The 25369-nt window shown below is 37.5% G+C and overlaps 2 protein-coding genes across 15 annotated transcripts in view; one reads left to right on the top strand and one right to left on the bottom strand.

Annotated features, from left to right (window-relative positions):
* VPS37A (VPS37A subunit of ESCRT-I) overlaps positions 1-2470 on the bottom strand; it is a 58800-nt gene extending 56330 nt beyond the window's left edge. For 6 of the 9 annotated variants that reach the window (XR_008667968.2, XR_008667971.2, XR_008667967.2 and 3 more), the window contains exon 1: positions 1983-2453. Coding sequence is in view for 5 of the 9 variants with exons in the window: in XM_031014055.3 (XP_030869915.2) it covers positions 1983-2107 (125 nt within the window). In the remaining 4 variants the exon portion in view is untranslated. Of the gene's footprint in view, positions 1-1982 lie in introns of all 9 variants that reach the window. The other 3 variants (XM_063709078.1, XM_063709077.1, XM_004046693.5) reach the window with 2 other exon arrangements.
* Positions 2466-20117, top strand: CNOT7 (CCR4-NOT transcription complex subunit 7). 6 transcript variants are annotated; one of them, XM_031014058.3, is made up of 7 exons: positions 2466-2671; positions 4095-4306; positions 6158-6351; positions 11969-12130; positions 14484-14628; positions 16803-16913; positions 18493-20117. In XM_031014058.3, the coding sequence occupies exons 2-7, from the start codon at positions 4190-4192 to the stop codon at positions 18619-18621; spliced, it is 858 nt and encodes a 285-aa protein (XP_030869918.1). In that variant the 5' UTR covers positions 2466-2671; positions 4095-4189; the 3' UTR covers positions 18622-20117. The 6 variants fall into 6 exon arrangements, with proteins under 6 accessions (XP_030869918.1, XP_055205118.1, XP_055205121.1 ...); XM_055349143.2 differs by lacking the exon at positions 2466-2671 and adding an exon at positions 2747-2823; XM_055349146.2 differs by lacking the exon at positions 2466-2671 and adding an exon at positions 2761-3186.
* The last annotated feature ends 5252 nt before the right edge of the window (positions 20118-25369 follow it).

The raw sequence follows: 25369 nt of genomic DNA, 5'->3' as shown, positions 1-25369 counted from the left end.
AAATGAATCCTTTCTGTATCCAATTCAGGGTATTTACTGATCCTCTTAAGCCAATTCCAGAACTCTTTACATTAACAATTGCTGCTATAGAATCTCACTTTATTTGGGAGGCCAAAATTATAAATTTCAGATCAATTACTTCCCTTACTTACCAGCCTTAGCAGCAAGAGACTTTGGAGTATTTAAAAAATTAAACTCCAACCTCGAAGAAAAAAATTAGTCAGCATTGAAAATATTTAACATAATACTATATACTAAGGTTTAAAAGCAATTAATTCCAAAAGTGTGGTTCTAAAAAAGTGTTTCTGCAATAGCAGGACTGGTTCGGTATATAGTCTACCAAGGTAACAACTTCTAAGGGAACAAGCATGTTAAAAACGAGTCCCCTTATTTTATAAGCATACCTTGTGAGAGTAGCTCTTAAAGGTCAGTACAGAACATGATTTGGAGTAGGACTGACTTGTAAGAACTTTGTGAACTTAATTTTCCAGAATGAAAGCCACCAATAACAGCGTGCCATTCTTTTCTGTTAAACAGCATAAAATTTCACCTTTTGAAAGTTCTGAACAAACAGAACAATTGAGACAACGAACCAAGAAACACCTAAAGTTCAGTCAGCATCAGGCCTTATTTTAGCCAAACTGATTTTGCAGTGAATTTTTCTATTAACTGGACTATTTAATTTAAAATTATTCCATTTTAAAAAAGAATTATTCGATATTATCTGAGGATACATATTTTCTAACTGTATGAAAATAATATTTTTAAATGGGCTAGGGGCCCGGCGAGGTGGCTTATTCCTGTAATCCCAGCACTTTGGGAGGCCGAAGCGGGTGGATAATCTGAGGTCAGGAGTTCGAGACCAGCCTGACCAATGTGGTGAAACCCCGTCTCTACTAAAAATACAAAATATTAGCCGCTCATGGTGGCGCGCACCTGTAATCTCAGCTACTCGGAGGGGTGGGGGGAGCTGAGGGAGGATGATTGCTTGAATCCGGGAGACGGAGGTTGCAGTGAACCGAGATTGCGCCACTGCGCTCCAGCCTGGGCAACAGGAGAGCCGTCCCCCCGGCAAAAAAATAAAAAAAAAAGGGTTAGGGACTTAACAATGTTGTCATCTTTATTTAAAATAGTGTGAAACTGTTAAGTAAATATACTTGCAAAATGCATATAATATAAAGAAGCAGTTCTAATTTTTGAAAACCATTACAGACCATAGACATTTGCAATGTAAAAGGCTGCAGCAAACCAATTTACAGTAAAAGTTGAAATAATATGAATTGTAAAAATATTTCTAAACTGACCATGATAGAATGAAAAACTCACAGGAAGACAACAGAACAATCAAGATGAACATAAAGTAATTCTTGAGCGTGGGGACAAGACTATGAAAGAAGTGAGAAATGTACATGCACTGGTCGCTGTGAGATGGGGAGAGACTGCTCCAACAGGGTAAATCTTAGAGACTCAAGAAGACTGACTACGTGATAAGTGACTCTCAGACGAGAAGCATTCACTGATGAAAACTCTGGCTTCCCTTTCCTTTGATGTTGCAACAGTTCTATTTTCCATTCTTTGTGAAACCTGGAGATTACTCTTCACAATTGTATTTTAACAATTCTGCTGACGCGGCAATCAGGTGGGCAAAGGGAAAGATCAGTGGGGAAGCCTGGGCAGCAAGGGATACTGGAAATAGACTATGAGAGAGATTGAGAGATTACAGTCAGCAGCTATGTGTCAGGAGGAATGAGGAAATCCGAGTTATAAGCGCTGAGCAGTGGTGCGGCAGGAGGCAGGGAGGGTCCAGAGGAAAACAGTAAAAGGGGGCAGGAGTGGCACAGCAAGCGTGTGACCCACAACCAAGGGAGGTAAACCACATGAGGAGCTGGTGGGGAGCAGACTGAGGCGCTGCGAGGGTGGTTAGGACAAGCCCGCCCTCCCACCCTACTTTTTCCTCCGGTGGAGAGGCAGCGACCAGTCACCTGGAGTGTGAGTTCCGGAGGGACTCGATCAGGCGCTGCTTCTGCTGCTGGAGGCTGGTGAGGCCACCGGGGGACCCAGCCGCGGAGGAGGAGGCGCTCTTGGTCAGGGGAAAGAGCCAGCTCATCCTCCTCGGGTCCACGGGCCGGAGGCCCTGGAAGGCTCTGGCCTGCTTCTCCCAGAGGCTCGGCCCGGCGGTTCTCCAGCGACAGAGGAGCGGGGTGGGACGTCCGTGGCCCAAGCGCTGGGGACCGCGTGTTCTCTAAGCCTGTCCTGCCTGCGCTCCCCGGGTTCTGGGGGACATGCTACGAACGGCGGGCGGCTGGAGAGGGAAACTTGCGGCCCAGAACAGGCGGTCCCACCTTCACGGCCCAGACGTCCAAACCGGCCAGCCAGGAACCCTGGCCGCCCAGCGGTCCACCACCCGCACCGCCGTCACTTGCGTGCCCCGCCCCCGGGGGCGCCCTCCGCCCCCTCTGCGTGTTGCGTCATCATATAGCGCCCCCGTCAGGACGTGCGAAAAGCGACGGCGCAGCACGGTGCGGCGAAGCTCTTGCTCGCCTTTCATTTCGCTGGGCGAGAGGTGTCTATGGGGCACCCGCTGCCGCCGCCGCTACCGCCACCGCCACCGCCGCCGTGTGCTGTCTCTATGGCGAGGAGGAGGAGGAGGAGCGCGAGCTCAGCGACACAAGTAGATCTTGCATCCACTGCAGCCTTACGGGGGGAGGGGCGGGTTAGGGAAGTAGAAAGGGGGCGGGGACGATGAACCTGAGACGGTGCGCGATGGCGCCAGCTGGAGTGCGGCTGGCGGAGGAAGGAGCCTGGCGGCGGGTTGGGGGCTGGGTAACGGGCTGGGGGTTTGTCAAGGGGTTGGCGCGTAGTGATGACGCAAAGGCTTTGTACCTGGGGCTTCGAAGTGGGACGGAAATTGGGAGTGGAGGGCGGTGGCCTAGATCCTCAGCTCTTCGTATTGTTTCACGCAGCAGTGCTTTGGAGTCAGTGTAGCTCCAGTCAGTGGTATCAGCACCTTCGCACTGGCGCTTTGCCAGGGAAGAGAGTTATCTATGACTTGAATGCCTCGGTGCCGTCCTCTCGTTTCTCTGGGAAACTGCAGTACGGAGATGCTATCTCCAGTAATGAGAAGGCCTTTCGTGTCTCTTCGGGGCTTCTGGGACTGCAGTAGAGAGAGAGGTGGAGGAAAACAATGTTAGGCTACAGGGTCTTTCCACGTCTTTGTGTTTTTGTGCTTACGTGTGTGTGTGCGCGTATCGGGGTGGGAGAGTTATAAAGGAGGGGTGTCCTGGATCTCCTTTAGTTTCTTTACTTGGAGAATTCGAAGTTACATTTGTGACTCTTCAGAGTTTAGAAGACAGTCATAAGACCTTCTTTTTACTTTTTTTTTTCCCAATTTGTATGAAAAATGCAGAAGGATTTGAAATTTCCCTGCCCAAGAATCAACAGGAACTCTGTTTATAGACCAGAAATGTGAGATCTATCTTTGGTAACCACTCAATATGCTCTAAGTTTTAGACGTTCTATTGTGTTTTTTTTCCCTTCTGCAACTGCGAACATTCAGATAATTTTCATGGCCGTTACTTTTTTCTCAGAGCATTTACAAACATTTTTGACCCCTCTAGTCTAGTTAGAATAAATGCCAGTAAAGTAGATCTTGTTATCAAGTCGGATTTTGGTTGTTTTATTAATGAGGAATAAAAATAAACACCATCTTTGGCATGGTAACATCTGATCTTGTCACATGTATATAAGTAATTTTTCATTTTTTGTCTGGAAATGGATGGCTTTATAAAGTTTTATGCAGAGTAGTTGAACTCAGATAAATCTTTAATTAGTGGAAAGTTATAAAATATCATTAGTATGTATGTGTAAAAAAGCTATTTTAAAATAACTGAAATTAGGACCAGGAAATCTGTGCTGTAGTCCTTTTTTTCCTATAGACTAGCTGTGTGACCTTAAGTTACTTTCTAAACTTTGATTTTTTTTTTTTATGAGTCAAGAACTTTGAATAAATAACTTCTTAGGTTCCTGCTGGATCAATTATTGTGTGATTCAGATTTGATATATCTGGTCTTCATATTGTTTTTTTATTTTGACAGGTACATAAATAAAGGATAAAATATTTTATGAAACAAATCTTCAATCAAGTATAACATTTTGATGCTTGGCATCTAGACTCCCTTGTGCCCTCACTATGCCAGCGGCAACTGTAGATCATAGCCAAAGAATTTGTGAAGTTTGGGCTTGCAACTTGGATGAAGAGATGAAGAAAATTCGTCAAGTTATCCGAAAATATAATTACGTTGCTATGGTATGCCCACAAGCAGATCTTTAAAACGCTTCATATAAAGGAGGAAAAGGAAATTTTAAAGTCTTGAATTCAGCCCTTTTGGTTGATATTTTTAGGGATTAATTTCACCATGAAAAGTAAAATTTGTCACTGCCCTCCAGCCAAAATCCATCAGGAATACACCTGTGATTTGACAGGTTGGGTTTATCCCTCATTGCAGTGAGGGAAAACGCGTTGGAATTCATGGGAACCATGGGCCGTTTGAATAAGAGTTAGGAAGGATTTGGGCTTGTGTCAGGTGGTCTTAGGGGAAGGTAAGGGAAGCAGGGCTTTACTGTGGATTGGATGTGTTCCGGAAGCTGGGGTAATTCTGTGATTGGATATCTTACTAAGTCTTAAATGAGAGACTAGAATGAGGTTAAAGCTGCAGAGAAGGAACAGTCATTCATTTAGCCAGGATGGAGATACTTGGCCATTTTGTGGTTTGACATTTTTATTTTTTTGTCCTTGTTCAGACATGATTACAGAGTGGCCTTATTTGAGGTTGAACTTTTGTGAAATTGTGTTCAACAGGAGAACATGAGGGCCTAGCTATGAGTGCCAGGTCTGCTCCTAGCAACACCAAAGCCTAGCTGGTAGTACCACATGAGCTCCCAGAAGCTAGGGTGCTCTTTCTCAAACAAAAAAATCAGATGTGCCAGTGAAACATTGTTGGTCTGCAATGTGTTTTCATAATTAACACTGGAGTTCTGTGAATATACTGTGTTACTAAGCAACTCTGCTTTTGCACGTGCTGTTTGGTCTGCCTAGATTGTCTACCCAGTTAATGATTTTTCTTCTTTACCATTATACTGTCTATATCTGTTAGCTACCCTACTGTTTTCTACATCCACTGGATTATTATTAGCTCCATAAAGCAAGTGCTTTAATCATCCTTTCTCTCCCAACACGTAGCATAACACATATAGTATTCAATAAAGTGGCTGTTGAATTGCACTGAATTTAGAGAAATATTGATTTCTTTACTATTTCATAGTGACTTGATAGGTAGTTTTTATTCTTAGCTAGCCCTAGTTTGAATTCTAATACTAAACCGATGTATCTTTGTCTCAGTATTTTTAATAAAAATAAACAAATGCATTACTTTGAGGAGGAGCAGGTTGATTGGTTGAAATATGACTGTTTCTTTGTAGATGACATACTATTTGATAAAGGTGTACTTACCCATGATTAGAACTATAATTGTTTTCTTAACCAATGGAAATTCATAGTGATCATTGATTTCTCAGATGATAAAGAGTGGCAACATAGAGAAGTGATAACATCCTACAAGAGTGAGTAGGTGGCATGCAATTCTTGACAACATGCTTTCTGTGGACTATAGAGAGAATATTGTTTCAGCCAGAGAAATTAGGAAGCTAATGATGTTTTTCTTAGGGTTTTGGTGTTGAGAAAAACCTTGTGTCAGAGAGGCAATTGGAAAGTACAGGGCATTTTCCCCTCTTTTGAACCAGTTCTTCAAGAAACTTGGTTTTAGCATTGGAATACTGTGAGCATCATTTCATGTATCCTTTGGGAGACAGGAATTTATGATTTTCCCCCCTTTCTTGGTTATAGAGTATTTGGTTAAATTTATCACATGTATCTCATGTGTAGTAATTTTTTGGATATATTTAAGGAAAGGTTATTAAGTTTATAGAGTTTTATGGTTCTAAAAAGTGATGTTCTTTATAGTTAAAATATACTTTGTAATTGAATATAAATGTGTAGAATATCATCTGTAGGATTCTTTGATTTGCATCAAAAATTAAGAATGTGTGGGTTGTAGTTTTGACTGTTTAGTACATAATGAATCTTAAAACTATTTTACAGGACACCGAGTTTCCAGGTGTGGTTGCAAGACCCATTGGAGAATTCAGGAGCAATGCTGACTATCAATACCAACTATTGCGGTGTAATGTAGACTTGTTAAAGATAATTCAGCTAGGACTGACATTTATGAATGAGCAAGGAGAATACCCTCCAGGAACTTCAACTTGGCAGTTTAATTTTAAATTTAATTTGACGTAAGTGGGAAATAACTGTATAACCCAGACTTTTTTTTTTTTTCTTTAATCTTAGGAATTGATTTTCCTCAAGTATGGTGACATGCTAGGTGAATTTGGTGTAGTTATCCTGGAAATATATAAAACGTAACATTTCAAAAGCATGGTTTTCTTTTTTACTATGGGACCAAAAAAAATACCTTAATGTTAAAGATGTTATATTTAAAATATGACTGCAACTTTTTCTGTATTTGGAAGACTTTGGGTATTGAAAGTACTTCTGATAGAAAAAATAATCCTACATTAGTTTTACTTTCAAAAATTTTGTGTGCAATTTGAAATATAGCCTTTTATAATATTTATCCTTCTTGTAAAGATTTTTGTTGCATTCATATTCCAGTTTATGAGTAGATTACATGTCAAATGCAGTAAGACGTTTTCTGGAACCTTGGGTACGTTTTCCTTTCAAGTCAGTATTATATAATCATTATGTTGCCACTTCAGCCCACAAAAGCTCTTAATTTACATATAGGAGTAGTAGTAGTATCCTTGAACCTGGTGTTTATCTTATGTCAGAATCTGCATTCTAACTCAAGCCCTGGGTCTTCACCCAGTTTCCTGAGTTATAATATTTCTATATTATTAATAGAAGTAGTCTTCATAGCTAAGGGAAGTTTTAGATGTTTTTGGAGAGGGGCAGATTATTTGCAAACTGTAAGTTGGGTAAATAATACATTCTAATTACAGCAGGACCTCAAATGTCATTTTCTTCAACATTGTTTCATGGTAACCTTCATAAAAAATAAAATTGATTCCTGACCCGGGCCACTACCTGAGTGGAGTTTGCACGTTCTCGTGTATATGTGGATTTTCTCCCTGGTCCTCTGATTTCCTCCCACATCCCAAGGCTGTGCACGTTAGGTGAAATGGTGTGGCTAAGTTGTCCCATTGTGAGTGAGTAGGTATATCTGTGTGAGTGCACCGTGCCACGGAATGACATGCTGACCAGGGTTGGTTCCCACATTGTGCCCTGAACTGCCAGAATAGGCTCTGGCTTTCTTCACCCCTCAGCTGAATAATGGAGCAAATAATTATCTTGTTTTTATTAATCGTTCTTAAATTTACATATAGCTCACATTTATTTCATTGTTTAATATTAGAAGTATTTTGGTCTTTATCTAGAAGTTTGATGATTTTTTTGTGACCAGAAATATGCCGTAGGAACTTAACTCTTGTTTTTATCAATTAGCCTGTGGTAAAAATTGGTTTCGTTATCCATCTTTTGGCTTAAAGTTGCAATTTCCAAGAACTTATTGATAACGTTGAGTGAGTACTTAAATGTATGTTGCAATATTGCATTGTTCTTCTATTTGACATCCTACATTTGTGTCATATATCCTAATATCTGGTAGGTAAAATAGTAAAAGAAACTGTAGGCAATTAATGGTAGTGCCAATGTATGAATTCTTTCTTCCTGTTCTTTGTCAGATAAAGAAAGATATTGAGTATACACAATTTTATGAAAGTAGGGCTCAGGAAAAGCAGAGTAATGATGCCTGTGGTATAGTAGTATGGCTTATAATTACACTGTGTTTAGCCTGACTGTCCGTTTCACTCTTTTGGGTTTAATAATATACTCTCCATTTGGAGACCAAGGCAGGAGGATTGCTTGAGGCCAGGAGTTCTAGACCAGCCTGGTCAACATAGACTCTGTCTCTACAAAAAAAAAAAAAAAAAAATTGAAACTTAGCCAGGCATGGTGGCTGTGTACCTGTAGTCCTAGCACTACAGGTACAGGGAGGCTGAACCAAGTGGATTGCTTGAACTGAGGTGTTCAAGGCTATAGTGATCTAGATTGCACCACTGCACTCCAGCCTGGGCAACAGAGTGATACTTTGTCTCTAGAAATACCTGTATCTATACACACACGCACAGTCTACAGAACCTTGTAAAGTAAACTTGTCCAACCCTTGGCCCAGGATGGCTTTGAATGCAGCCCAACACAAATTCGTAAACTTTCTTAAAACATTATGAGATTTTTTTGTTGTTGTTTAAGTTAGTTTATTTAATGTGTGGCCCAAGACAGTTCTTTGAGTATGGCCCAAGGAAGCCAAAAGATTGAACACCCCATTTATAAAGGGTGAAAAGTACTCCACTCAAACTGAAAACCTTTTATAAGAACTACAGCTGTGAAACACTGAAAATTGCCTCCTATCCTTTTTCTCAAATGATAAACCTTTATTAAAATTAGTGCTTTACCATTTCATTTGTTCCATGTTAACTTTTTGTTCAAGTGAATTGGAACATTGTTTTTAAATTAGCTACTATTGTGATCTCAGTACCTGAGAAGGAGGTAACCCATCAGCTTCTCAGTTTGGATAAAATTGACAGTTTCCTTTTCTAGAAACACCTTTGTTCTAGTAACAACTGCTTTCTTAGTACAGCCTGTAAGTGACATTTTTTCTTTCTTACTCAAAAACGACTGCTAAAGTTGACTACCAAGTTGTGCTACCATTTACACTAGGGGTGTCTAATCTTTTGGTTTCCCTGGGCCACACTAGAGGAAGAATTGTCTTGGGCCACACATAAAATACACTAATGCTAACAATAGCTGATGAGCTAAAAAAAAAAAAAAAAAAATCTCAAAATGTTTTAAGAAAGTTGACAAATTTGTATTGGGCTACATTCACAGCCATGCTGGGCCACATGTGGCCCACTGGCTGCAGGTTGGACAAGCTTGATTTACACTGATGTTAGGAGATGTTTAAGGAGAAGGATACAGTGAAAAACATTAGGTAGAAGTCATTTGGAAGATAAATGAGTAGTGCCTAATATAGAGAGAGCACCGTGAAGAGAATCTTGGAAATTTTGAAGAAAGATAAAAATTGACTTTTTAATGGGGTGGCTAGAATGAGTGTCAGTTACGGTGCTAGACACTAGGGATTTAGTACTGAGGAAAGTTGGTCATGGTCTTTATAATTCAGTTTTTTGTAACTCTTCTGTTTTCTCTCTATTGCCAAAGTCTTAAGAATTAGAATTGTAACGTATGGGAATTCTCTCCAAACTGAATTTGGAGTTGATACATCCATGAAAATTGAAGTGGAGTACTGATGAGCTGTGAAGAAGAAAAGCATTCTGTGGAAATAATGTCACTGATAAAGAGGATTAAAACAAATTTTTAACAAATCCTCACTTTTAGGCTGGGCATGGTGGCTCACGCCTGTAATCCCAGCACTTTGGGAGGCCGAGGCGGGCAGATCACGAGGTCAGGAGATTGAGACCATCCTGGCTAACACGGTGAAACCCTGTATCTACTAAAAATACAAAAAAATTTAGCTGGGTGTGGTGGTGGGCACCTGTAGTCCCAGCTACTCGGGAGGCTGAGGCAGGAGAATGGCGTGAACCCAGGAGGTGGAGCTTGCAGTGAGCCGAGATGCCACTGACTCCAGTCTGGGCGACAGAGTGAGACTCCGTCTCAAAAAAGAAAAATCACTTTTGGTGATGGCAGTAATTCAGTAGGATAGTAGAAATTACAGGGCACCTTGGGTTTGGTGGTAACAGAAAGGATGCTGATGCTTCATTTAAGAAAAGTGGCAGTGTAAAGAAGGAGATAGAGAGTGCCATAAGAAGGAAGGCTGGATGCAGTAGCCCATTCCTGTAATCCCAGCAGTTTGGGAGGCCAATTGGAAGCCAGGGTGGGCAGATCGTTTGAGCTCAGAAGTTCAAGACCAGTTCGGGCAACATGGCAAAACCCTGTCTACAAAAATAGAAAAATTAGCCAGGCATGGTGGCGCATATCTGTAGTCCCAGCTACTTGGGAGGCTGCAAAAGGAGGATCGCTTGAGTCCGGGAGGTCAAGGCTGCAGTGAGTCGTGTTCAAGCCACTGCTTCCTGGATGACAGCCAGACCCTGCCTGAAGAAGGGAAAGCAGAATCAACAGAATAGTGCTTTTTGTTTTGTTTTACAGATAATGCACAGATATATTTGAGTGTTCATGAGTTAGTTAAGGAGTTGTGTGTTAGGATAAAGATAGGCACTTGACAAGTCCTTTGAGGAATGGCATGGAATAGCGTCTAAGGCATTGGTAGCAATTAGCTTTGGTGATGAGGCAAGCTGTCTTTGGAGTCTAAGTAAGAAAGATCTTCACATACGTAGATGTAAAGAAAGACAGGAATATTAATCTGATGTTTCTTTGTAAAGCAGGTATGGGGTGAAGCCATATGCTGCAAGTAAACAGGTGAAGGGTGTTATTGGAAACTTAAGAGAAAAAGGTCTAAACTACTTGTATACCTATACCTTGGCAAATGGCCAAGAATGATGTGCACCTGGAGAAGAATCTGTTTTTTATGCCTTTCATTGCTTATAGTTGCTAAGACATGCCTCAGTGTGAGCACTGGGAGCTAATGAATGAGATTCTAATTTTTTGAGGTACATATTTTTAGCATAGGAAAGCTATGGTTTCACTGGAAAAAAAAAAAAAGAAACTACTTCATTGGGTTTATTCTGTTACCCTTCCTAAAGGATTTTCCAGGGGAGACTGATTTTTAAGTGATTGTTGTGGTTTCCTTCTCTTTTAAAATATTTCCATTGTTAGTTTTGTAATTTTTCAGACATTTAGAAATAAATTGATTTCTAAAGGACTAACCATAACGATACTTTTTGGCCCAAGTGAAATGAACCCCATGGGTTAGATTTGTCAAGTGTTTAATAGGAATTCCTTTTGCCAAGAGGTAGAAACCAGTGTTCTTACAATTTAAAAAGTAAATAAAAAAATACTTTTTCACGTATTCTCAAAAATGTATCTGTATTTTGGTAACTTTTTTGTTTTAATATTTCAGATACAGATATACTATATTTTGGGAACTTTTAATATTTCAGATACACATATATTTGTGGTTGGAAATATATTTGTGGTTGGAGATGGCTTTCTTTTTGGCTTAAGTGAAATCTTGAAGAATTGGTTTATATTTAGATTTCCTGGCTTGATTTTATAAGGCAGTCTTTTAGGAATAGGATTGTTGGCAGAAGAAATTATTGCTATTACAGTACAGTCCTTAACTTTATACAGTGTTGCTTATTGGAGGCATTTGCAAGGCTCATCATTTGTGAAAGGAGGCATCTCCTTCTTTAAGATGAAGTGTAGTTTAACTCATCCACATGAGACGTTTTCCACTGGGTCTCCTTACTGGTGCTGCTGAGAGCACGGGAGATGGGCATATGCCCCACAGCTATGGCTGCAGCTCTATCTGGGAGCATTACAGTGGCTGCTGAGACTGAGAGTCTCTGAAAAAACTTGTCTGTCACTTTGCGACGGTAGCCCCTGGTGAATAGGAGACCCTTTTCCAAACCCAGTTAAATGTATTTAAGTATGAAAGGCTAATAGAGTTAATAGAAAAAAGATTAAAATTGCACCTTTGGACTCTTTGAATGATTTTTTATTATTCGAAACACTTTTCTGAAATAATGACCTTTGTATTTAAATTGCATTTTTCTTGCATATATATAAAGCATTGAAACAGGTGGACTCAAGCCAATCCTCTGTCTCTTTTCTGGCACTGTAGTTATAGATGTAAGCAGAAGAACAGCTTGTTTGAAGTAATGGCGTGTTTGAATGTTGTCTTTCTCTTTCTTCTGCCAGGGAGGACATGTATGCCCAGGACTCTATAGAGCTACTAACAACATCTGGTATCCAATTTAAAAAACATGAGGAGGAAGGAATTGAAACCCAGTACTTTGCAGAACTTCTTATGACTTCTGGAGTTGTCCTCTGTGAAGGGGTCAAATGGTTGTCGTTTCATAGGTAAAACGACTACATTGAAAATGGCATTTGTTTTTCCATCTCATACTTGCTCCACACTTACTTGGGTCACTATGTTAGCAATTTCAGGTTTAATTCTGGAAAGAGTTGACTGCCATATAGAGTTGTCTCCTAACTCTTAGGAGGCTAATGTTGGTCTACTTAAAGGTTAATTTAAAATATGGGATCCATTTTTGCCTGTGAGAAGCATGTTGCGTAGTGGAAACAGTACGGGTTCTCTAAAAAGTGAAAGACCCTGGTTTAAATCCAGCGGTGCCATTTGGAATTGGTGTTACCCAGGGTTTTCTTTTACTATTTCTACACCTTAGTTTTTAATGTTCTATGGGGGAAACCATTCATTTACATTTACACAACGTTATTGAGTATTTACCATATGGCAGTCACTGAGATGAGATTCTAGGAACTAAGCTGTGAATAAAACAGACGAAAATTATTTTCCTCATGGAGTTTATATTCTCATGGGGGTGGGCAGTTTTTAAAAATGGAGTTCACATTGTGATTTGTTAGATAGTGATAAGTACTATCTCAAAACAGCAAAGAAAATGCTAGGGATGGGTGTGGAGGTGGATTTTAATTTTTTTTTAAAGAAAGTGATAAGGCATCCCTTAGAAGAAATAGCTTGAAGACTTGTTTTAATGGTCACTAAAATACTTTATAAACAGTAAATTCTCAGTAAGTGGTGGTTCTAAATTCTTTATTGTTATGAAACTAGATTATTTAAGAGTGTTTCTGGTAAGGAAACTATTCCGATTTTGTGAAATAGACTTCCACGTATGAAAAAGAGTTTTCCCATCTAAGTAAACTAAACTGACATTCCAGGGACTAAAAGTAACCTTCAGAATGATATTGGCTTTTGTTAGGTTTTGAAAAAGCATTGTGTTACATAGATGTTAATACTCTCATACTTGCTCCACTTCATACATGTATCTTAAATCTGAGTCTCCTGCATGGTTTAGTTTCTGTCTCTGATCTGTGGGATGTTTATAGTGAAGGACTGTTCATGTGGGCAACTTTGATGTGTACTAACCAGAAATGGTTGAGTTGTAGGTACTGAACACACTCATTCTTACCTATCATCTTTTTTGTCTCTTCTGCACTTGAACTTGTACCTTAGGAAACGTAACTTAAGACTCTTGATAGAAATACCTTTTTTTTAGTCATTTTTCTTCCCTAGATATGAAGATGCAAAAGAACTGGAAAGTATTGCCCTACCCTTTTACCGTATATGACATACCCTTTCATTTAAAAAATACTCTGACAAAATACAGTGCACTAGGCACTGGGTATTAAGATGAACAAAAACAAACAGGGTTCATTCGTGTCTTCTTGGAGTTTAGAATCTAAGTTAGACTGATATATTTGAATATTTATCAAGATAGAAGATTTTATTCCATTAAATATCATTAGTTGTTTTCCTCATATTCTAATTTCAAGTAATAAAGAATAGTTTAAGAAGTTTATAAATCCTAAGCGCTAATATAATCTTTTAATGTTAGTGAGCAAATGTCATATAGGTTTCCTGTTAGAGGTCCTGGAAGGAAAGGTAGACAAGGGACGGACGTGTCTAAGTGGCCTGGGAGTGTAGGGAGATGGAAAGCTGTGGAAAAGGCCGGACAAAGGGAGAAGAGGTCTGGATTTGAGAGTGTAGTAGTTTGCATTTTATGATCAAGAGAGTAGTTATTTTTTACTACCCTTCACTTCTTCCATGTGCAGCATTTCCATTAATAATGACTCTTAGGGAGCCACACTGAGAGGAAGAGAATTGTGAAGGAAGAAAAGGGAGAGACTACTTAACACAGTCATTTAAGAGAAGCGAAAATACCTTGTTACAGTCTTATTCTTTGGATAAAGTATATGACCACCTTATGTAAAAGTGGGATGACTTGCATTACTTTTGTCTACCGAATGCCAGTTCTCTTGCTACATTTGCTAACTCTTCTGGCCAAGTTTCCATTCATCTTTATTTCTCCATTTCCATAGTTACTTTAAAAAATATTTTGAGACATCTGTGGGCAGCTTGATACTCTTCTTGGTGTTCTCTATTCAGATATCAACAAAATAGTATTTTATTGACCATAGGCTTGGTTTGGTAGTGTAGGTCTGTGTTGATATCTCTGAATAACAAAGTGATAAAGTTCTTAATACTGTAAGATGACGACATTTTCTCATTATAGTTTGCAATATGTTTGTTTTCTCTGTTCTTGTGTGCACTTCTCTTTAATGTTTTTGGGAGGGCTCTAGTGTGACTTGCTTAAATTTGAATCAAAAAAATTTTTTTTTTAATCTTTATAGTATTTATATGTCCCTCTTCTCTATTCTTTTAACCCTTTTATAGCGGTTACGACTTTGGCTACTTAATCAAAATCCTAACCAACTCTAACTTGCCCGAAGAAGAACTTGACTTCTTTGAGATCCTTCGATTGTTTTTTCCTGTCATTTATGATGTGAAGTACCTCATGAAGAGCTGCAAAAATCTCAAAGTAAGGCTTCGGATGGCATTATCTACAGCAGCACACTGTTCAGACCAAGTGACTGTCATGAGAGCCTAGGCTGTGATGTTGTTTTAAACCATATTTTAAAGTATTACAGTGAATGCAATTATATTATCCAGTCATGTGATTTTTTTTCTTGCATACATAATTTATAGGGAATCCTTTTTTCAGAGATTCAGTATGTCTTGGCAGAAGGCAGAATTTTCAACCAATTTCAGGCTTAGGTCGGGTTCTTGTCACTGCTTGCCAGATTGAAAATCACAAACCAAAACAAAAATCTGAGGACAGTGAGGCTCTCATATGCACGCCAGTGTGAGTTCTTACTTTCTCCCAAGACGCATAGAATCTGTTCTTACAAGGTGGAATCTAAGGTGGCCAGCGATATGCAGATGTATTCAGTAGTGTGGCAAAAGTTTTTCTTTCCTTTTGGCTTATCTTGGCTAGAAATTATTTTGTCAGTTCTAGTGATAGGATAATGTTCCTAGGATTAAACTATATAGCTAAAAGATTCTTCTCTGGCCAAAAGATGTCAGCTTGTTACAGTTAAGTACTATGGGAAATGTGTAGGTCCTGCCTAGATAGTAGTAACATTTTGACGCTGCATAACATGTATTTTTAAATTCTAAACATTAATTCTTTTTTTGTTTTTGAGACGGAGTCTTGCTCTTGTCACCCAGGCTGGAGTGCAGTGGCGTGGTCTCGGCCCACTGCAACCTCCGCCTCCTAGGTTCAAGTGATTATCCTGCCTTAGCCTCCTTTGTAGCTGGAATTAACAGGTGTCCATCACCACACCCAGCTAAATTTCGTATTTTTAGTAGAGTCGGGGTTTTACCATGTTGGTCACCCTGGTCTTAACAGATAACTGAAGATGAGAAGCTTTCTTTTGGCCAGTGTTTACCTTTAGTACATCATATGGTCAGCATATGACTAGAGAAATTTTCAAGAAAGATTATTTTATGTTTGTAGCAGTAGACTTCTGTGTAATTTGAGGGGACTTCCAGTAAGTGAACTTGCAGTAGGGTATCCCTTGCTTGAGAAACTCAGCCCACCCTGTGAAAGCACTGCATGCTGAGGCCTACATGTTTTCATCTGACTTTTTTTTTAATTGACATGTCTGTATAATGATAGTTTTCAGGAACAGGGAACCAAATTATTGCTCATCATGTGGTTGTTACTGGGAAGTTTCTAAGTACAGATATTCTGAATGTGTCCTGAGTAAGCTGCTGTGTTAAAATTCAGGTTAACGACAAAGGTGCTTTTTGACCTATAGTCAGCCATGCTGTTCTATTCAGTTCTAGTTCTGTTCTCCTAAGCAGCTGCTAATGATACCTAATCCTCGTGCTATTTTTAGCACAGAAGCAACTGCTGTGCAAAGCCTTGTTTCAAGCTGTGATGCACAGAAGGGCCATTTTGCTGGTGGAGGCCTTAACAAGTTAAAGAATTTTTGTTTTGTTGTTGGTGTTTCTTTCCTTCACTCTCTACTCTTATTCTCCCCTCCCTTTACTCTCCTTCCCTGTCCTCCCACTTTCTTTCCTTCTGTTACTCTCTTTCTCTTTCTTTCTTTCCACTCTCATCTTTCTTTTTTAATCTTAGGAGTATTGACATAGGTGGATTATAGCAGACCACTCTAAGGAGTTGTGTGCATATACTCGTCTTAACTAACAAAACCATAGTGAAGCATTTAGCATATTCTTAATGATTTGGTTATTCATAATGGCTTTGTTTTGTAAAAATTAAGTGAAAACTACAAATGGATGGTGGGAAGTTTAAGAAAATATGAAAAAAAATGGTGTTATACTAGCTTTTCAGTTTTATAATTATTACTGGATTGATAGACTATGAGTGTACTTGATAAATATTACCCTATATATGGTCTGCTTCCCTCCCATATCTAGGAGAGTATTTACCTGTCATATGCCCTAAAACATGATGAAAATACATTTTCCCAATTAGGATCTCGTTTTCTATTAAATGATACTTTTTCCGCATTCAACAAATACATTAGTAATTCACATTCTCTGTTTCTTCCCCCCAATCTTTATAAGATTCGCCTTTACATACTAAAGTTTATTTTTATTTTGGTCAGCGTCTAAGTTTATAATTTGTGAATTTAGGCCTTGTAAGATTTTTCTTCTTGACAGGCAATTTTTTATTTCTTCTAGGGTGGATTACAGGAGGTGGCAGAACAGTTAGAGCTGGAACGGATAGGACCACAACATCAGGCAGGATCTGATTCATTGCTCACAGGAATGGCCTTTTTCAAAATGAGAGAAGTATGAAGACATCACTGCCTTTTTCTCAGTTGGTTGTTAGGTTGAGAACATTAAAAATCTTGTGGCCAAAGATTTTGGGCAACAAGTACCTACTAAGTAAAGATATAATTAGAGATACCATATGAGTCACATCCACCACACTTAAAAGTATTCAAAAATAAGTTATCTTGAAATGTAGTTCAGAAGGAACTGGGAGAACATGTTCATCATAGAACCAACAATTTTAAAACATAAACTACCTGAGAAATCATGTAGGTCCAACCGTATTATTTCTCAGGTGAGAAAACAGGCTAATAACTTCCATGATTAAACACATTACTAGTGGGAGAACTCCAGAGTTCTTTTCTGACTCCCATTGGTGCTCCTTCTACAAGGCAAGGAATCTTTATATTAGGTTTCTTCTAGCATGACCCCTTTTAAGGTTTAAACTGGTGATAAATATATTATTTGCTCATGTCATTCTTCAGTGCTTTGAAGATTTTATAGAGAAGAACTCAGGCTCTTTTACTGCATTGAGTCTTAAAAAGGGGGGTTGAATTCCGAAGGGATCAAATAAATCCAACGTAGTAGTTGCATCAGAAACCATATTAGGAAAACCCTCCTTAAACGGCAAAAGGCAGAGATCACTTCCTTGAGTATAAAATGTTAGGTATGGAAGAATGAAACTTAATGAACCCATTATCTACTCCTAAGTAATTAAGTGATACACACAGATACACCTAGCTATGGGTAAACAGGAAAATTGGTTGTGCAAAAAACAAGTGAGGTTTTTCTTGACTATAAGTTTTCACTTTTGCAAAAATTCGCTGTGGATTTGAGTATATTTTCTCTTAGACATTAAATTGAGACTGAGAATTTAAAACTTTTTGAAGCAATGTATTGATAATAGAAGGCATTAACGCTGTTTTGCTAAGTAGTGTTGATTCAGAAGTGATTTGGACTATCCATTCATGACACGTAAATATTTTGTTTTGGACTCCTTCCCATTGTTTCATTAGATAATTGAAACAACCTTTTGGATTTTTTAGCTTTGCATTTTAAAAATATCTTAATGGTTTATTTAACTAAAGGTGGATTTCTGGCACTAATTTATCTTTATTTTTCTTGGCTTCTTCAAGGACAGTAATAGAGTGTGAATGTTTGGATTTTACTGTCCATGACTTTATGGTTTGATCATTTATAGCCAGCTCAGCCTTGCACACAGATTTAAGACAGCTTATGAACCTAAACTTTTTTTCCCCCACCATCATTGGCTTTCTTCATTCTTGAGTACTGTTAAATTAATGGAATAAATATTTATTTTTCCATGATGACAAATTCTTATAAAAATGGTCTAAATGGAAAAGACATGCATTTATACACTTTTTTTGTAATCTCTTTCTTTGGTTTCTGAGCTCTGTACTTTTGAGGACATTAGTCTTACTCATTGAACTGAAATGCGTAGCCTCAAAGGAACACCATAGAAAAGAGCCATCATTATTGTCAGTGAACAGTCAGTACTTACATTGCTGAAATATAAATTACAAGTGGTTCCTTTTGGTTAAAATTATCTTTTTTTTTCTTCAAAATTCCTTTTTAGATGTTCTTTGAAGATCATATTGATGATGCCAAATATTGTGGTCATTTGTATGGCCTTGGTTCTGGTTCATCCTATGTACAGAATGGCACAGGGAATGCATATGAAGAGGAAGCCAACAAGCAGTCATGACATGAAATAGTCCTTTTATTTTTATTTTGAGCTACACACATGCTTGTATATAGGTTTTATCTCTGGTTGAATCCCTTGAACAATAGACAGTACCTTTCCCCCCCCTTTCATGGCCCATTTTATTGTCTGCCTTTCAGTACTAAGTATGACCGTTCCTATCTCAGATCTTAATAAAAAGAAAAAAAAAACGCATTCAGGTTAAATTTGGCCTTAATTTAATATACTTGTTAGCAAGCGTGTGTGACAGAGAGTGGGGAAAGCTACATCATTGAATATTTTGATAAACTTTACCTACTTGAGTTTGGTTTATTTTTCCCTTTTCCTAAATTAACTAGCACTGACTGTAATTTATTTCCCTGTTTCATGTCTCTCCCTTCCATTCTGCAGGAGTTTTAGCTATTTGAGATTGTGGACCATCAGTTTTGCACTTTAGAGAGTGTTTCTGACTCAAAACCTGTTTTATCAGAAATTTGTTTTTTCTTGATCTTAGCTGGAAAAATCTGCCAACTTTACACAGTATTTACTTGGTTTTGACCCACAGAATATAGCACATTGTGCAAACTGTCGATTCAGCGAAACTTAAAAAAGACAAGAAACTACTGAGGAGCTTAGTAACTGCTGTTTCTGTACGTAGTGTTTAATCTTCCAAGCACATCTAGTGTCTGTCAGTTTCTAATTGGCATGTGTAGGCTGCTCTGTGACTGAAGAATTTTCAAACCAGCTTTACACCCTTCAGGAAAAATCCCTTGTGATTGGATGTTTACTATCTGCCAGGAAACTGGTACTCAAGATGTTGAAGCTACAGTTATTTTATGATAGCACACTTCCCTTGATCTGCTTATTTTTATTCCATCACCATTTACCCTTTTTTTTTTTAAAATTTTGTAGCCATTCTTATGATGCTCTTGATTTGTTGGTTACACAAATCAATTTTATTAAAATCCAAAGATAAGTCTTTAGGTATATTTTGTACCAAATTAAATTAGAAGACAAAAATTGCGCTTTCATAGTTGCTACAAAGGTAAATAATGGAGAGATTTGGTACAAAACAACAAAAAATATATATATATATATTCTCATATATATATATAGCTGATAAAATTACCTGAGGAGTGTAATGCTTGTTTATTTTTTTGTGTATATCTTTGCAATCTATTTTATATATATTGACAAAAGAGGCTGTGAAATATTTAGCCATGCAGAATATGTGACCAGACCAGAGCATGTGTAGGAAGACTTTTTGGTAATCATTAACTCTACCCCGAAATGATGGACTACAAGTTATAATGTGTGTTACCTACACTTCAATCAGTAATATTAGCAAATCTCCAAATGTTAGTCACATTGGTTTGTCTCCCTTGTACATTCTTTATTCATGATATTACAGTGCTGTAACTGGGTGGTCCTTTTTAAACAAAACATTATTTGCAAAACAGAGGGTATTATTTGTTTTTAAAGCTTTTGTAAATAAAGGCTTCAAAATGTTTTCTTATAAATGTTGATGACTGGTGATTTTCTTTTGGAAATACTCATTTGGGGGATATTGTTCATTTTTATTTGGGCAACTCAACAGAATTCAGTAACTTCCTTCATTAACCCTAGATGATTATTAGTCCATTAATTGAAAAATCAATCTGAGTTTTCTGCATTTCAAGTGTTGGCTTATTCTTGTTCTTTATGAGTACCTCAACTAGCTAATTAAGGACTGACTTCTGTTTCTCCTTTCCAGGAATGCATTTATTCCGAAGGATATACTTCACAAAGTAAATACATTTGGTATAACTGTGGCTTTTTAAAAAATCTAACACAATGTAGTAAGTTTCTAACTGGCTTTTCTTTTGTCTTCGTTAAAAAGGAAGTGAAGCTTCTTTTCGCTTGTGATTTGTTAGTTGAGAAAAGTAATATTTAAATTCTGTTCAACTATTTGAGAAATCAATGCTGGATTTGAAATAGGAATGATAAAGATTGCCTTTTTATTAGCCACATACTTGCTCAATCTCATAACTTGTATCAGTTCTGGCTTCTGTCCCTAAAAAGTGTAGCTAATCCCTAACTTACTTTCGACTCAATGATTTTTCAACTATACAGTGGGTGTATTGAGTGGTAACCCCATCAAAAGTTTAGGAGCGCCTTAGGACCGAAGATGGGGTTATAGTTTCTACTGAATGTGTATTGCTTTTGCACCATTGCACAGTCAAAATTTGTAAGTTGAACCATCGTAAATTGGGGGACTGTATGCTGTTGCCTGCATTAAATGCATCTTAGTATTTTTTCAGATGTAACCTCATTGTAGGTTGAGCACCCGTATAGTGTAACTTTTGTAGAGGAACATTTTGACTTTTACTGGGTCTAAGTTTTACTTTTTTGTTTCAGACAGTCTGAATGTTTGTAAAGTCTAGGTTCTAGATGTAAGATATTTGGCTGATAATTTTTTTAGTGTTAGCCATTAATTACAGACTCATATATTCTGTTAAATCTACTAGAGCAAGGGCTGTCAAACTATGGCCCGTAGCCAGAATCAGCTTGCTGCCTGTTTTTGTGTGGCCCATGAACTGAAAATGGCTTTTAAATGGTTGGGAAAAATAATCAAAAGATTATTTCCTGACATCTGAAAATTACATGAAATTCAAATTTTAGTGTCTATAAGTTTTTATTGGAATGCAGCCTCAATCATTTACATATTATCTATGGATACTTTTTTGCTATAATGGGAAAGTTGAGTAGCTGCTACAGAACCTGTGTATGTGTGTCTTGTTTCACATTGCCGCTTGGCAAGCTACAGAATCATGGTGATGCAGATATTACCTGAAAGCATTTGGAATGCCCTGTGTATTGCTAGATTTATTACTTTTTCTGCTACCAGTTCATGCCCTGTATCTCAGAACAAGAAAAGTACCTTTGAATGTTACACTTTCAAGGCACACTGGAATATGGACTATTTTATTATATGGTGGTACATTGTGTTTATAATGCAGTGTCACCATAACTGGTAAAAGAATAGACTGACAGTATCAGACTAACATCACAATATTCCCAACTCGTGGGAAAGCAACAGTCAGAAGAATTAGAAAATTTAAATGAAACATCACAGCAACATTTCACAAAAGTAATAAAAATGAGGCTGCAACCAAAATGTTTACAAGTAGCCTATTTGTTAGCCAAGCAAAGAAAACCATTTACTAATGCTGAATTACCTCGTGCTTGAAGATAGTAACCAACCCAAAGACGTGTCCAGAGAAAATTAAGACATCAGCCCTTTGATGAGAACAGTAGTTTGAAGAATGAGGATTTTGGACACAACATCAAATGACACTTAATTCTTTGCCTCGTATTAGTCAGTACTGCCTAGCTTTAGTTGTTGCTGGATTTGAAGTGACCAAAGAATTTGTATGGAACTACAAGTGGGAATATTTTCAAAAAAGTTTATAAACAGTACAACCTGAAGTGGAATCTACTAAGATGTGATGCAACCGATGCTGGGAAAAATGCATGGAGCAGAAAAAAAGTTTATTTGGTCAAATTTTAAAGCTTGTGAAAACATAAGTTGTTTAAAGCCTGTAGTTACTCACTTGATTATTCATCAGCAGGTACTTCACAGGAAATATTGGTGTTACTGAACTGGTCAACAGTTAACTTCATTTGCTCTTGTGGACTCAACCATCTTCAGTTCCATGATTTTTTTGTGAGAAACAGAAGCTGAATATCCTGATATGATTTGCCACACAGGCGTTCAATGGCTTAGCAGTGCTAAAGATTTATTTTTATTTTTTGGGCTCTGGGCTGACATCATTGAAATTTTTCTGAATGAGAAAAACCATCCTCAACCACTGTTTCTTAACACTGAGTAACTTTGGAAATTAACTTTTGCCACAGACTTGAAAATGTTTCTTAATGAATTTGACCTGAAATTACAAGGTACAACAACATAATATGGTAAATTCATTTCAATAAAAACTAACACTTAAGATTGTCACGCTGCTTTATATACTTTCTGTGCTATGAGAAGTCAAAACAGCGCTGTATTGCCAAATCCATTTTTAGTGGATATATTTTCCTGTAGCAGTTTTTTGGACCTTGATGCAGTGCAAAGAAAATTTTTAAATTTTAAAAGCATTTAACTGCAATTAAATGCTTTTAAAGTTTCCTCTTAATCTTCTGTTGGAAATGAATCATCTTGAATGAATGACATGCTAAAGGGCAAATACCAAAAAGATGAATCCTACAAATGCCTTACAAGTGATGAATAATTTGCTTAACTAAAATCACATGCTCATGGGTGGATGTGTCAGTATTTAGCAGTACCTTGACCTGTCTGTGTGAAAAGACATTTTCAAAGATGAAATATGTGAAATCCCATTACACATCAGCATTAACAGATTAACATTTTCTATTTATTCCAATGAGGGGATACCAACTTTCAGCCCAAATTGAGCAAAATGTTACCTCCCGTCCCCTGCCAAAAAATCCCATTATTCCCATTAGTAGAACTCTATTACTAAAAAAAGAAAAAAAAAATTGTACTGGATATTTTGAGTTTTCAATTTTTAGAATAAAAATTTTGTGAAAAGTTTCCTTGAGTACCTAAATAATGTCCTTCATTTTGTCTTAGCTTGCAAAAAGCCTCTAATATTTGCTACCTGCCCTTTTCAAAAAAAAAAAAAAAAAGGCTTGTCCACCTCTCTACTAGAAGAAACTCAAGGGTCTATATCTGTCCTGTTTGCTATTTCATCTGCATTGCCAAATGCAGTGGCTCCTCTGGGTAGGCAACCTGAGGTGGAATCAAATTATGAATGCATATGTTATCTCATGTCTATAAAATAAATGTGTTAGAATTTATAAATAAAGGGATAGGAAAAATGCTGATTATTCTGTGTGTCGGTGCTTTGTAGTGAAGGCCATTTCACACATGCCATTTGCTATGTTGGTGTAATTTATATGAGAGTTTCATTTATAACAATGTTACCTGTCATTTATTTTTCTATTAAGACATTATAGAAACGCAGGACTGTACACATCCAAGTCCTGCAGAATTTTCATTTCAGGTTTTAAAAGTTAAAAAAATGTCACCATAGAATGAAAATTCCAAGAAAACAAGATTCATGTACATTATCACTAGACAATTTCCATTTGTTTTAAACAGTTTTCTATAACATTACATTTAACGTTTAGTATAAAAGCAATTGAGCAATTTCTCTTTAGAAGTCCATTTCATTGCTTTGTAGCCATAGTCTGTAGGTGAATGAACAAGCTACATTTCTCCAAAATTACTCATTTTCTTTTTAAAGATGATAAACTGGTCAATACTCTCCTTCCTGGTATGGAGGAATTTTTTGTATATGAGAAGCATTCATGAATATAATCTGCCCTCTTGCTTTATTGTCATAGGAGGGGAAATTCACTGCTTTCACACCCTTCTGTTTTGGCTCTTTCTCCCAAAAGATAAGAATCTTTATTTAGTATCATACCAAGAAATTGGACTTCCTTTAGCTTCAGACTATCATCATGGCTTCCAAATTGTTAGGAAATACAAGTCTGCAAGACCCCAAGGGGACTTAATATTTTACATCTTACTAGCCGTGTCATAGGTTTTAAGTGCTTTTAATGGGGAACTGTTTCACTCACGCCATATACCTGTTTTGTTTTTCTAAAAAATTAATACTGTAAGTTGTGAGCAGGTGTCTTGTATCACTGCAAAACCCATGTATAATAAAAACTTGTTCTTGAGCTATATGTGTGTATACAGACTTTCCTTCCATTCATTGTAGCCATTCTGGGGCTGTCCTCTACTTCTTGCCTAAGTATATGTTTTTTAAATAACTTTAGCACATTGGCATGCTACTCCAAGATGAGTTTATAATTAAGGTTGCTTTTTAAAGTATTCAGCTTTCACACAATAAGTGTTTGATTAGTTCATTTAAGATGTTTTCAATAGTACACTTTAGGGAGCCATACATACTGACAGAAAAAGACACAAAATCTAAACTGACAAAATAGCCTTGCTCTCATAACTGAGAAAAATACAACAGGAGAACTGACGCATTCTGTAGTACCTTTTTAAATTCAGAATCAACGGAATTTTACCTTGAAGCATTATGCGTTTTTTTTTCAATTGATTAAGCACCTTTATCAATCAAACAGAAGCAATATATTAAGCATTAATAATTTCAGGTAGGATTCAGCTCCTTGTACTGTTAAACCTTCCCCGGAAGATGCAACATAAATCATAGGTTTTCATAAACCATAAAGTAGTACTATTTTTCCTGAGCAAAAGGGAACCAGCCATAAACCAGGGCTTAAAATAACTTATTAAAAGTTTCCCTTTGGTTTAATTGCTACTCAAATCACTCAGATGATTAGCCTTAACAGACATTTTCCCCCAATTGTAAACAATACAGAAATACTGAATACTGGCTATGAACATCAAAAAGATCTATTTTTGAACATTTTTCACCAGTTTGTTTTTGCCCTCACTTTCCTGCAACAAGAAAGGTCTGCAAATGATTAAAAGTGTCTTCTGTTGGCATTGCCCAGATTATTGTATTTGAACTTTTTGCTGGTTTAAGAACAATTCTCAGCGGTGTTGGTGATTGAGCTATTAGATACCTGGACTGCATCGTCATAGTTCTTTGCTCACATTTCAAGGAGACTATTTTGAGGAAGGAAAAAAAAAAAAATGGGTGCCCTGTTTCAGAGTCTCCTGAAACACTCAACATTGTTCTGGGAGATACTTCATAGTTGATTCACAGGA

Source organism: Gorilla gorilla, chromosome 7 (assembly GCF_029281585.2).
Source record: "Gorilla gorilla gorilla isolate KB3781 chromosome 7, NHGRI_mGorGor1-v2.1_pri, whole genome shotgun sequence".
Taxonomy (NCBI): Eukaryota; Metazoa; Chordata; class Mammalia; order Primates; family Hominidae; genus Gorilla; species Gorilla gorilla.
Note: the sequence above shows the minus strand (reverse complement) of the source record. Positions and strands in the feature narration are given on the sequence as shown.

Coding starts and splice junctions, on each gene's coding strand:
- CNOT7 (XM_031014058.3), top strand. CDS start 4,190: ATGCCAGCGGCAACTGTAGATCATAGCCAAAGAATTTGTGAAGTTTGG. Junction 14,629..16,802: donor AGAGCTGCAAAAATCTCAAA/GTAAGGCTTCGG, acceptor TATTTCTTCTAG/GGTGGATTACAGGAGGTGGC. Junction 16,914..18,492: donor CCTTTTTCAAAATGAGAGAA/GTATGAAGACAT, acceptor ATTCCTTTTTAG/ATGTTCTTTGAAGATCATAT.